Source organism: Phytophthora infestans, genomic scaffold (assembly GCF_000142945.1).
Source record: "Phytophthora infestans T30-4 supercont1.52 genomic scaffold, whole genome shotgun sequence".
In the NCBI taxonomy this organism is placed as follows: Eukaryota; Oomycota; class Peronosporomycetes; order Peronosporales; family Peronosporaceae; genus Phytophthora; species Phytophthora infestans.
In genome coordinates this window covers 513,702-526,201 of record NW_003303707.1, presented here as the reverse complement: position 1 = coordinate 526,201, position 12,500 = coordinate 513,702, and the positions used below count along the sequence as shown (strand labels likewise).

The window sequence follows — 12,500 nt, the reverse complement described above, 5'->3', positions numbered from 1 at the left end:
GAATTGAGTACTGCTGACAGTTACAGACTACTCGTTTAACATCTATTTATAGCTGGAAAAGTAACCGCCGCGCCAGCAGCTAGTCAGTATCTTTCAGTTTTGTTAGAACTCAGCAGTCACCCATAAAGTAATTTACATAAATTACCCGTTCTAAGTGCGAGAAGTTATTTTACTAAGTGCGAATAGTGCCTAAGTTCGTATTTTATGGACTAAGTGCGGTATTTTATCATTAAGTTCGCGTTAGAGGACCCCCCAAAATGAACATTTTCTTGCGTCTTGGGAAGAGTATTGTAGAGTGCCCCGTAAAACTTTGTGGTGTTAAGTATGATACTAAAACACACTAACTGCCCTAAGGATTCACGTCGATTTCATTCTAGGAGTCGAGATATGTTATTTTAAGTTTTTGGGATGTCATGGATGCAAATCGTTTGCTACAGGCTCAAGAACGCACTTTTTGTATACCATGTTATTTTAAGAAAATGTCCGTTTCGATGCGCTCTTCAAAAATGTTCGACTTGCGAACCATGATTTTCTGCGTCTGTGCCACGTAATTCAGCAAAAAGAGCATGTAATGGAGTGAAATGAGAGGGTGTGTCATCTCTAAAGTAAAATCTTTAAAAGAGCATAACTTAAGAACGGCTGGGAATAGGTGGCCGTTCTTTTTACCATCATGTGCGCCTAAAAAAAGTACACTATCGTGACAATCGATATCGGTCGATATGGTATAAATTGATAAAGTTATGCTCGATTATGTACGCGAAAACAGAAAAAGGGCGCTGGTGACAAAAAAAGTACTAACGATTCTGTTATTGTTTTGATATTCTGTCATCCCAGACTCTTGCGCATCTGGTGACCTATTTTTTATTCGCCAGTTCCGAGAAAAGTGTCGTTTCGATGCGTGGTGGGCCCGGGATGACAATTCGAGTTGAGTTGGAAGTTCATGTGAAGTCCTGGAAACAAGAAAAAAAGAAGATCCACGCTTCCCTAACTCAAAAAGTCATTAGAAACCGAGGGTAGCTTGTATGGAGACTTTTGTTCCTCGTGCGCTAAAACGCCGAATTAAATTTTTTATCTATACTTAACAGGAAAAAAGTTGCCTCCTTCGCGATATATAGGCAAATAAAGAATGGGTGCTATCATTTCGGGACAAAACAGGTGAAAATTTAGGTCGAAAAAAGTGTTTATAGACAAGGCATTTGAATTTAGCCAAAATCTGACTTGACCACGGGAATGCGCGCATAAAAGCACCCCTAGGGCAGTTTTTATACGGAGCAGTCTCATTTGCTTCCTGGATGTGCAGGGCCAAACATGGCCAAAAGTGGTGATTTTGGCCGTCCAAGGTGTCCATTTTCCGCGAAAATGGCGTTTTTTGGCGTCACTAAAAAAATCATTGCGAAGCAACTACTGGAGATATGCTTGTAAAACTTTGGGAGCGGTCGTGCGAACACATGCGCCAAGTTTTCTGCTAAAGTCTGCAGGCCAGATCTGCCGGGCGGCACATAAAACCGGAAAAAACCACCTAAAAAAAGAGCATGCCAAACAAAGTCTCACATTTCGCTGAATAACTTTTGATCTAGAAGAGTTAGACAAATTCTGATTGCGGGAACGGCTCCGCCGTGTGTTTTTACATATGTCTATGTCCCGTAGATAAAAAGTACATGTTGCAAAAAAAGTACATGTTGTACATAAATCTACCTTTGATATTCGGATTCCCCGTGAAAAACTACGCCTAGGCCGCAGGGTTACAAAGACGAGTCATTGCACTTATGCCCTTTTATAGACGCTTTTAGAAATCGGCCAAAACAGTATTTATTAATTTAGACAGTGTTCCACTGACATGTCGCATGCTGCGATATGTCCACGTGAAAGAGCACCGAAAAGCACCCCTAGAACACCCTTCATACCCGTTCTAACGGTTCTCTTTCATCTTCATAATAATCAAATTAAAGAACACCATACAAAAAACAAGATCTCGTGTGTAGTGGCTCGCCAGGCATACTAAAACCAAGATGTCGTGTGGGCACATGCCAGACATCATATCTTGCGTTTGCAAACACACGCAAAGTCGGTAAACAGCTCAAAACGGGCTAAAAAGTAGACAGCACCCGGACTTCCCCGGTGGTCACCCACCCGAGTACTACCCGAGCTTGAGGCTGCTTAACTTCACAGAGCAGACGGGATATGGTGCTTTCAGCCTAAGATGGCCGTCTACATTTGACTTTGACCGACACACCTATTAGTGTTTATCACTCGTATACATTGGTACAACACATTTACACACTCACATGTCCACATACGTGGCCATAGACTGCACACGATGGCCCCCAATACCCCTTCTGGCCCTCAGAATTGGCTGGGTGGATGGCTACACTTTATATAGTAACAAAACAAAAAGGGGGGTGGTGTGGCGCACTCCAATACAAACGTGTGGCCAGCAGCTCACTCCTACAACGCAGCATACGTATTCTCTCCGATAGGAACCCCACACAGACCGACACCTTCATACACAGCAGTGCAGATAGCCGCCGCACCCCATATTTGCGCATACGCGGCCTGGAAACAATGTTAAACCACCAAAGTGGCCATTTACGACTTGCACAACCATACCTACGCTTCCTATGCGACATGACATGTGCACGTACGCGTCTTAGGCAATATGAACACCTTCGACACCTTCATACATGCACAGCGCGCGCTCCGCTTAAGTACGACACCAACTTGTCATATACATCATGCGTTTCCTCCCGTCACCTTTCATCACCTCCATATTCACACCCATGCGCCGTCACCTTCCTCGCGCCATCACCTTCACCATTTTCACCTCCATATCCGCGCTTCCTCCGCCGTCACCTTCCGCGTACGCGTCCATATTCGCTGCGTTTCCTCGCGCTTCCTGCCTGTTATTAATCCAAGCCAAAAACATCTCCAAACCCATACAATTAGAACAGCAAACAACTTCGCATTTTTTCACAAAGTCCTCAGCTTCATTTTGCATACTTTATCCTAGTCTAATTCACGCTATTCCGCTCTCTTTAACATACTTAAACTAAGTCTAATTCACGCTACTCTGCTCTCTCTAACATACTTAAACCAAGTCTAATTCGCGCTATTCTGCTCTCTTTAACATACTTAAACCAAGTCTAATTCACGCTACTCTGCTCTCTCTAACATACTTAAACCAAGTCTAATTCGCGCTATTCTGCTCTCTTTAACATACTTAAACCAAGTCTAATTCACGCTATTTCGCTCTCTTTTAACATACTTAAACCAAGTCTATTTCATGCTATTTCGCTCTCTTTTAACATAGTTAAACCATAGTCTATTTCATGCTATTCCGCTCTCTTTAACATACTTAAACCAAGTCTAATTCACGCTATTTCGCTCTCTTTTAACATACTTAAACCAAGTCTATTTCATGCTATTCCGGCTCGCTTTTAACATAGTTAAAACCAAGTCTATTTAATGCTATTCCGCTCTCTTTTAACATAGTTAAACCCAAGTCTATTTCATGCTATTCCGCTCTCTTTAACATAGTTAAACCAAGTCTATTCTCATAGCGTATTCCCGCTCTCTTTAACATAGTTAAACCAAGTCTAATTTACGCTATTTCGCTCTCTTTTAACATACTTAAACCAAGTCTATTTTATGCTATTCCGCTCTCTTTAACATAGTTAAACCAAGTCTAATTCATGCTATTCCGCTCTCTTTAGCATAGTTAAACCAAGTCTAATTCACGCTATTCGCTCTCTTTTAACATACTTAAACCAAGTCTAATTTTACGCCCTGCCGTCTAGCTTGCCCTGTTAAACCCCCATACTAAAATCTCCGATTTTGGCTCAGAAATCATTAGCGCTGGCACTTAGCGATTTTCACGCAAAGTGTTTCTCGCTTTCTGCCTGTTATAAACCCGATACTAAGGTCGCCGAATTTGGCTCGGAAAACAATAGCAGCGGCACTTAGCGATTTTTGCGAACAAACCTCACTAAGCCAAAGACAAAGACTTTGACGATCTTAAGCTTAACAGTATTAACTCTCTACCAGCACTTTGACCGGTTACTTCTCGCCGCCCCATAGCGAAAGTAAATCACTTTAACGCAGCCTTATTTTCGACTGCTTAACTTTATAGTTTTAACAATTGCGCGTTTGCAATTGGGGGGAGAAATGTTCATTTCTGAACAAATCAATAGAAACAAGGGCTAAATCTCAGCAGATCGTAGTACAAGACTACTCTCATGCTTACAACACCCCGTTCTGTAGTTAAGTCGTCTACAAAGGATTTATCTTTCCCAATATTTGAAATTACAAATCAGCCTACTCTCCACCGCCAGTACTTGACAGGCAGCGGAGTGCGTTGCAATTGTATGATGTTGGGTGTCCAGAAGACACCTATCGCTATTCGCGGCACATCGGGAAAGGTGATTATCGTCTATTCCAGCATGGATTCTGACTTAGAGGCGTTCAGCCATAATCCTACAGATGGTAGCTTGGCGGCACTAGCTTTTCAGCTAACCGCAGTTACCAATTATCTGAACCAACGGTTCCTCTCGTACTGGGTTGGATTACTGTTTAGACAACGAACTCATCAGTAGGGTAAAACTAACCTGTCTCACGACGGTCTAAACCCAGCTCACGTTCCCTATTAGTGGGTGAACAATCCAACAATTGGCGAGTTCTACTTCGCAATGATAGGAAGAGCCGACATCGAAGAATCAAAAAGCAACGTCGCTATGGACGCTTGGCTGCCACAAGCCAGTTATCCCTGTGGTAACTTTTCTGACACCTCTAGCTTAAAATTCAAAAGAACTAAAGGATCGATAGGCCACGCTTTCACGGTTTGTATTCATACTGAAAATCAAAATCAAGTGAGCTTTTACCCTTTTGTTCTACATGAGATTTCTGTTCTCATTGAGCTCACCTTAGGACACCTGTGTTATCATTTAACAGATGTGCCGCCCCAGCCAAACTCCCCACTCCCCATTCCGAAATTTGCCGGCTCGAGCACAAGTGCCCGATCCTGCCCCGTCTTCACACAAGAAGACCTTCCCCGCCGCCGCCGTCCTCGTCAGTCCTCCCTGCGGAGCGCTGCCGCCGTCGCCAAGCCTCGCTTCCGCCGCCCCGTCAGTTCCTCTTCGCAGAGTGCTGCCCGCCGCCGAAGCAACTCGCCGCTCCCGACAGTATCTCTTCACCGAGTGCTGTCACCTGCCGCAACCAAGCCGTCGTCGCTGAAGGCTCTCCTCGCGGAAGTCTCACGCCTACCCGGTTCTCTACTCCAGTCCGTGACTTTGGTCTGTACCTGCACGTCCACAAGCCGAGTGTCCCACTGCTGCTCCGCAGTACGTGCGTTAAGTCACTAGGGCGGTTGTTTCTCTCTTTACCGAAAGCAACACCGTTCTCCCCCTTCCTTAGGCGGGTGCTCGTGGGCCTGTACAGTCCGCTTGAAGTCCTTGTTGGTGTTAGTTGGATTCGCTCCTTCTACTCAGCTCAAGCTACCTTATACTAGGGTGTTGTTTCCTCACTGGTCGCGTTGATCCCGCGTTTGCCGTAAGGTCCTTTGAGGAGAAGTTGTGGGCAGTTCTTGCTCCCACCGTAGTTGATCTGCTTTGCTGCACCTACATCTATCTGGTAGATATGGTTACCATCTCGCGCGCTCCCACGGCGCAACTCCAGGCTCGCCCAACGCAACGGCAGGCCCGGCCTCCTCGTCAAGCGAATCGACCACCCGCGCCCAACCGCTCGGTCCCCGACGACAACGCCTTCGAAGAGAGCATTGCCCGCTGCAACGACCCGAACGCTTCCGAAGAAGAACGCTGCCAGAAAGCTCTTGCGACACTTCCAACTGAGGTCGACGCAAAGAACTGCACGCGTATGTGGATTCCTGCTGCACGTTTGACAGCCGAACGCAACATAGACGAGTTGTGCGTGTCTCTGAAGGCAGACTATCAGCCAGAAATCTGGCGCAAGTACCTCCACCAGGGATGTGTCCGCGATTTTGTCCGTATTCCGCATCAAGGGATCGGCTTCGTCTGTACGTCTGAAGAGGCGCTCCGCTGTCTTGGTGGTGTCACACTAAAGGTGTGTGACACGCTTGTCACGATCCGGAAGTATTCTCTATTCGACAAGCTGTACTACGTGGATCTTCAACGTCTCCCGTTCAACGTTTCCGACCGCGACATCTACAACTGGTTCGTCAGCCGCGGTGCCCGTCCGGTTCTGATTACGGCCACGCACGACCATGGGATGCTCAAGTCGCGCGCTCGCACCGTCTACTTCAACTCGGTGGCATGCCCACAAGGGCTATTTGAACCCAACGGCGAGCCGTTGCGAGAAGTCTTCTTCGATCCAGCTGACAAGCCCTGCTTTGTACAGCATCGGATGTTCAAGTACAACCGGGTTCGACCCCCGTCCCTACGCCCATCTCCGCGTCGACCCTCCGATGTCTCCGACGCTAGTATGCGCACTGATGACGCCTCAGCGTCGCCGCTCGCGGATGGCACCCTGGTTTCTTCGTCTGCTCCTGTGGGTCGCGTTTCCTTAACGCCATCTGGTCCTCGCGTGCCTTCGTCAGGATCCACGGCACCTGATTCTTCAACTGACTCCTATGCTAGTTGATCATTCGTCTGGATCTGCGCCACTAGAACCTACGTCCGGACCCTCGCCGTCGGACAAGTCACGTGGATACGCGACAGTGCCCGTGTCTTCGAAGCCCATGCGACAAGCCTTTACGGGTACACGCTCGTCACGTTCCCGGGCCCCTACTGTGATACCGGGTACCATCCCAGCTGATGCACCGGATTGGAAGGTTGTACAGCACTCGCAGTATGGTATCCTGAACCGCACCGGCGCTAAGTTTATCGAACCCGGCACAGCCGTCCCCTGTGAGCTGTCGCAAGACGATACGGACCCCCTGGCGTTGAGCTACTCCACGCCGATTACTCCCAACTACTATGAAGTCCTGTTTGCGGATGGCTACGACCTGTCGCTACCCCCGGACGTGGACATCAGTATTGCCGAATCTGAGGATGATGGCGAGATATACGGCTTCGCGGCCGACTCGCCTCTCCATCCTACGGTCGAACTTCGCTCGTTGAAGGCTGTGCGACGAATGCCTATGAAGGCAGAACAAGTCACCGTCGCAGAACTTGATCGAATTATCTCAGAATTCGTCGAGAAGGATTTGCAGGCCTACACGTCGCATGAAGATGTGCTGGCTACGATTCACGCTCAACCTGCTTACTTGCGTCAGCTCTTCAAGATCCCACTCCCGCGCCTGCAGAAAATCGTGATGGACCATGCGGTCTATCGAACGGTATGTGCGGAGCCACTAAGTGAAAACGAGCCTGTCGATATCGTGTCCCGGCTGCGTGCCCGGTACGGTGACCAGCTGCCCAGCTCAGATGTCTTGTTGAAGAAGTTGTTCCCAAGTGATGACGATCGGAATACCGCATGCCACTGTGCCTTGAGCGATTTGTTCTTGATGGTGTTTGCGCCCGGCATCTATGTCGACCCCTTGAAGGTGAAGGCATTGCTGCCACAGCACCTTGCACCCAAGCGAATTCGACATGCGCCGTTCCTCCTTTGGAGTGATCTGATCCTCACGTGCATTGCACACACGGATGTCGCCCAACAGTTCCTGCGCCATGACGGCACGCCGACGGATGTCGTCACAGCGTTGAATTACCTGGCTCATACGAACCCATCTCCTACGGTTGAGACCGCGCCTTCCACGTTGGTGCGCCCTCAACTCTAAGGAGGCATGGACCTTCCGTGGAGTTTCGCTCAACATGAATGGGATGAATAAACCTTCTCTCACCATGTACGAGCGACTTCTCTCTGCGCATCAGTTGGTTGCGTTTCAAGAGACGAAGTTCAATAAAGAAGACTCACTACAATCCAACGAGCACTTCATCCACGTTGCTGACTCTGGTGCACGCTGCTTCTGGTCCGACACGACTTCCCCAATTTTCAACGGGAGGCACGGCGTTGGACTAGCGATGTCTTCAACGTCTCCGTTTGGCGATGTTGAGGATCTCACTGCCAGTGTCTACAAGGAACAGCTTCGAAATCGTTACTTACTGCTCAAGACCGCACTCGGCGGGGAAACGGTGTATCTACACGTAGTGTACGCACCTGATGAACCGATGAACCGCGGCGAATACTATCGGGCTTTGCCCACCGGCTTTGATGCCGACGAAGACGACGTTGAAACGGGAGCTAAACACATTGTCGTTGGAGACTTCAACTTAACGATGGACGACTACTTGGACCAGACGGCGGCTGACCGACCTCATCTGAGACGAGGACGGGAAGAACTTGAAGATTGGCTGGATACGCTTGGACTAGTCGACGCCTGGCGGTTCATGCACCCCGAAGTTCGAGACTTCACGAGCCCTTCGCGAAAGAATCGTTTGGACTATTGTTTGTGACCGCGGACCTATTACAAGACAATTTGATCTCAGTGAAGCATATTCGCGACCAAAAGTGGCATAATGAAGATCACATACCGGTGGCGTTTTCGCTCGAGGCCAAGCGTCTACAGCGGACCGGACGGCCACCGTGGCGCTGCCCACCCTGGCTTCTTAGAGATGCAACGGTGCAGGATTATCTCATCCGGTCGGTCGAAGCATTGGCTGACCGAATAAAGATTTTCCCAGGAGCTAATCCTGGCTGTCTACTCGACGAACATAAGCGTGCGGACTGCATCTATCTTCGGCGCCGCTGGCTCGAGCTTCGGAAGGCTGACGAGCGAAAGATGGCAGCTAAGATCGACGCCGTTAACGACGCGACTGATCTTGTCAACGTGATACCTACGGAAGAGAACCACACTGCGTTGGAACAAGCCAAGTTAGATCTTCAGTCCCATAGGGAGGACATCAAAGCGCGGAATGAGTACAAGAAGTTTGCTGCGGACTTACATCTCAGCGAGCGAGCAACTAGCTATTTCTTTCGCGCCCCGCAATCTGACTGCCTTCGGTCTCCAATCACAGCGCTGACCCAAGAGGACGGTACTGTAACAGATGACCAAGATGCCATTGCAACGGGCCATCGCCAGTTTTGGGGTCGGATCTTCCAATCCACTTCATCTGACTTACGGGACCAACGCACAGCGACGTACAAGCCTCTCAAGCTCGCCAAACTGTTACGCGATACGACTACCCGGTTGGACGCGCAACAGCAGGCAATGCTCGATGCTCCGATTACGGCAAACGACTTGTTTTGGGCGATCACGACTTCAAAGAACGGGAAAGCTCCTGGGCCGGATGGGCTGCCTATTGAGTACTACAAGCTGGCTTCAAACCTGTGGGCGCAAATCTACGAAGTGGTTTACGGTAATCAGCTAGAGAAGGGGAAAATGACCAAGTTTCAACGAAGGGCTCACCTTTCACTACTGTACAAGTCCGGCGATCGCACCATGCCCGGAAACTATCGACCGTTGACACTTCTCAACCATGACGCCAAGCTCGGACCAAAGGTCATGCAGCGGCGCTTGGGAGGAGTACTTCCGTTTCTTATTCATGAAGACCAAAGTGGCTTCGTTCCTGGGAGGTCTATTCGGCACTCGCTTCTCCGATTCCAAGACTTGCAGGAGATCTGCAAGACTAAGTACCCTGATGCCTGTGCGGTACTTCTAGACTTTGCGAAGGCTTTCGACAGTGTGCTGTGGCCTGCGTTGGATATGGTACTTCAACACTTCGGTTTCGGTGCGACGTTCCGAGCGTGGGTGAAGACATTCTACAATGAAACTTCTGTTAGTCTGCTGCTCAACGACTGCCCCGGCGACCCTTTTCTACTGGGTGCTGGTGTACGACAAGGTGACCCTCTCTCACCTGGTCTGTTCGTTGTTTTCGTGGAACCAATGATGAACTTCCTTCGAGCCCGATTTGCTTCTCGTGGCATCCCTGTTGATGACGTGAGCCTACGACACCTGCTTTTGGCGTTTGCGGACGACTGCACGGGTCTCGTATCGACTCTAGAAGACGCGGAACAATTTCTGGAGTTAGTACAAGAATATGCCGACGCAGCCGGGCTGCGACTCAACGTAGAGAAGACGTGCATCATGCCCTTCTCCCATCACGTGTCCAGCCAGAAACTTACCGACCTTCGAGACCGATCCAACTTCAAGGTGCTGACTCCATGGGAATCAGTCAAGTTACTGGGCATTCAACAAGGTGCGACTATCACGTCGGAACAACGCTTCAACGATGTGCTAAAGAAGATCCGGGCACGGTGCGCCCTTTGGAAGTACCGAGCCAGGACACTTCGTGGTAAAGTGGTGATTCTCCAAAGCATCATCTTACCTTTGCTCTGGTATACGGCCAGTGTCACTTCAACGCCCCAAGTCACGTTGAAGGAGGTCGACGTCATCATTCGAAACTTTGTCAACTCTCAAGACACTTCGGCGTCGCAGGCGGCACCTGGGAAATTCGACAAAGAATGGATTTACACCAGTGTTAAAGACGGCGGTTTGGGACTCACGCATCCTAAGTCGTTTATTGACGCAACGCACCTTAAGTGTCTTCGCGACGGTATCGCTACCGTAGTCTCGACTTCTGCGGAACCTCGTTGGATGGCTCCTGCGCTGGCGCTTTTCTCGATGACTTTGGGCTCATTGGGAACCGGCTTCGATATCCTGTACGCGAACATGAAGGGTGGTCAGTGGAGTTCTCTTCCTCAATACTGGCGGTCTACGTTAAAGCTGTGGTCGGACTTACAAGTTTCGCACGGAACGACGGACTGGAAGCCTTTTGCCCAAGTGATGCCTTTCTGGGACAACATCTACTTTACCTTCGGCAAGGCGAAGCGGCCTATGAGTGACGTCAGTGCGGACACTATAGCCAGACTCAAGGAGCTTGACTTTCGTCGTCTCCAGGACTACGTAGACTTCAACGGCACTTACGTCACCCCTGACTTACTGGAAATGTTACTCGATGATGCTGACTTTGCGCGTCCCCGGTCCAAGAAGCGGCTCGTCAACGACACTGTGCGCCGGCTCAGTCTGATTACCCCAGGCGACGGGCCATATTATGGCCCTCATCGCCCGACCAAGGTCGAATCCGCCTGTCACGGATGGTGTTTCAACAACGTGCCTGTTGTAGACATGGCAAATCGTGATTTCGTCAGTTTGGTGTTGAAGGCGCGTCAGACTGTCAAGACACCGAACTTACCTCTTCGTCAGCTTGGACTTGGTGGACTTACCCTGGACGACCGCACTTGGATAGCTGAATATGGCTGGGATCGTCATGTATTACCTGTTTGCTCTGATGTCAAGTTCCGCCTGCAACACAACGCATTGGGAGTTAGATACAAGTTCAAATGGAGGACTCAAGTTGACACGTCGATTACCTGTGTACACGGGTGCGAAGACACTGAAGATGCCAAGCACTTGTTCTGGGAATGTCGAGTGGCTCGCGTCCAGTGGGAATGTTACCTTAAGCCTTTCGAAGACCTCATTGTTGGAGATATCGACTGGACTTTGGTGGTCTTTTCTGCTCGACTGCAACTGAAGCCGACTTCAAATCGACTTTACGGCGAACACGCAATGCAGGTTGTATTTAACATCATCCGCTGCTGTGTTCTACGCGCACTTTGGCTTCATCGAAACAAACGGCTTTACAACCCGGAAGTTTCGACTTCAGCACCTTTCGTCAAGCATCACGCTCAAGCCTACATCAAGTTACACTTGCGCAAGCTTGCAGCCGATGCCGCAACAAAGCCGAACTCGCCAATACTCAAGTTAGTGAACAAGATAACACGCGCGCTTCTACCGATGGCTACCGGCGATGGCGACGAAGGTGGTTTGGTGGTTTAAATGGTGAATTATTTTCTAGTTTACGACTGGATCTCAAGTTCGCTAAGACTACCTACGATACTACTTACGTCTACTACTACGACTACTACTACGTCAGCGATGTTGAAGCTTGATTTGGCAGCTACCACAGTGCAATCACTGGAGCGCAAGCTGAAGAAGCCCAACAAACACTGCATCAAACAGCATCTGTACAGGCGGGAGTGGCTCTTGGTTTAAAGCCGGCCCACCACGTCAAGGTGGCCACTCCGTCGGTCCGGTGGTGACTGGTATATAGTGCCCGCTCAACCAAGCCCGAAGGCTCGGGACGCCGCAACACTCCAATCGGTTGGGAATTTTTTCTTTCGTTCGGGTTGGCTCTAAGTGTGCAGTACCAGTCTACGCCCCTTCCGAGGTTGTAATATCAGGCACATACACACCCCATCAGTATTGATCGAGAAAAGAAGATTCAAGCCTTTCTGCGGAACGGACCGCAAATACCACACCCAAATATGGCAGCTCAAACACAACTCGCCTCTCACTCGTGATGATTTAAGCAGCTCAAGGCTGCACTGCAAGCATTACGCTCACAAGTCCCTCAAACGTGTTTATTCTCGGCTCAAAACGGTGGATATCGCTTCTCCCCAAGGCCTAACCCGTTCAAGTTGATTTCCGCTTCCCGCGTCACAAGCAACGTCCCAGATTCAAGCATGCTCTC

At 49.4% G+C, this 12,500-nt stretch overlaps 1 protein-coding gene and 2 non-coding genes across 3 annotated transcripts; 1 reads left to right on the top strand and 2 right to left on the bottom strand.

The window, feature by feature from the left end:
• Positions 1–2,091: 2,091 nt before the first annotated feature.
• Positions 2,092–2,205, bottom strand: PITG_33246. Its single transcript, XR_009934640.1, has one exon. It is a non-coding gene; the product is annotated as an 8S ribosomal RNA (ribosomal RNA).
• Positions 2,206–4,301: 2,096 nt separating this feature from the next.
• On the bottom strand, positions 4,302–4,971 carry PITG_33245 (the record flags this gene model as incomplete). The annotated part of the gene is made up of 1 exon (XR_009934639.1): positions 4,302–4,971. It is a non-coding gene; the product is annotated as a 28S ribosomal RNA (ribosomal RNA).
• Positions 4,972–5,865: 894 nt separating this feature from the next.
• On the top strand, positions 5,866–6,461 carry PITG_17229 (uncharacterized protein; the record flags this gene model as incomplete). The annotated part of the gene is made up of 3 exons (XM_002896834.1): positions 5,866–5,884; positions 5,948–6,390; positions 6,450–6,461. 3 exons carry the CDS (start codon positions 5,866–5,868, stop codon positions 6,459–6,461), a joined length of 474 nt encoding a protein of 157 aa, XP_002896880.1.
• Between the last annotated feature and the right edge of the window lie 6,039 nt (positions 6,462–12,500).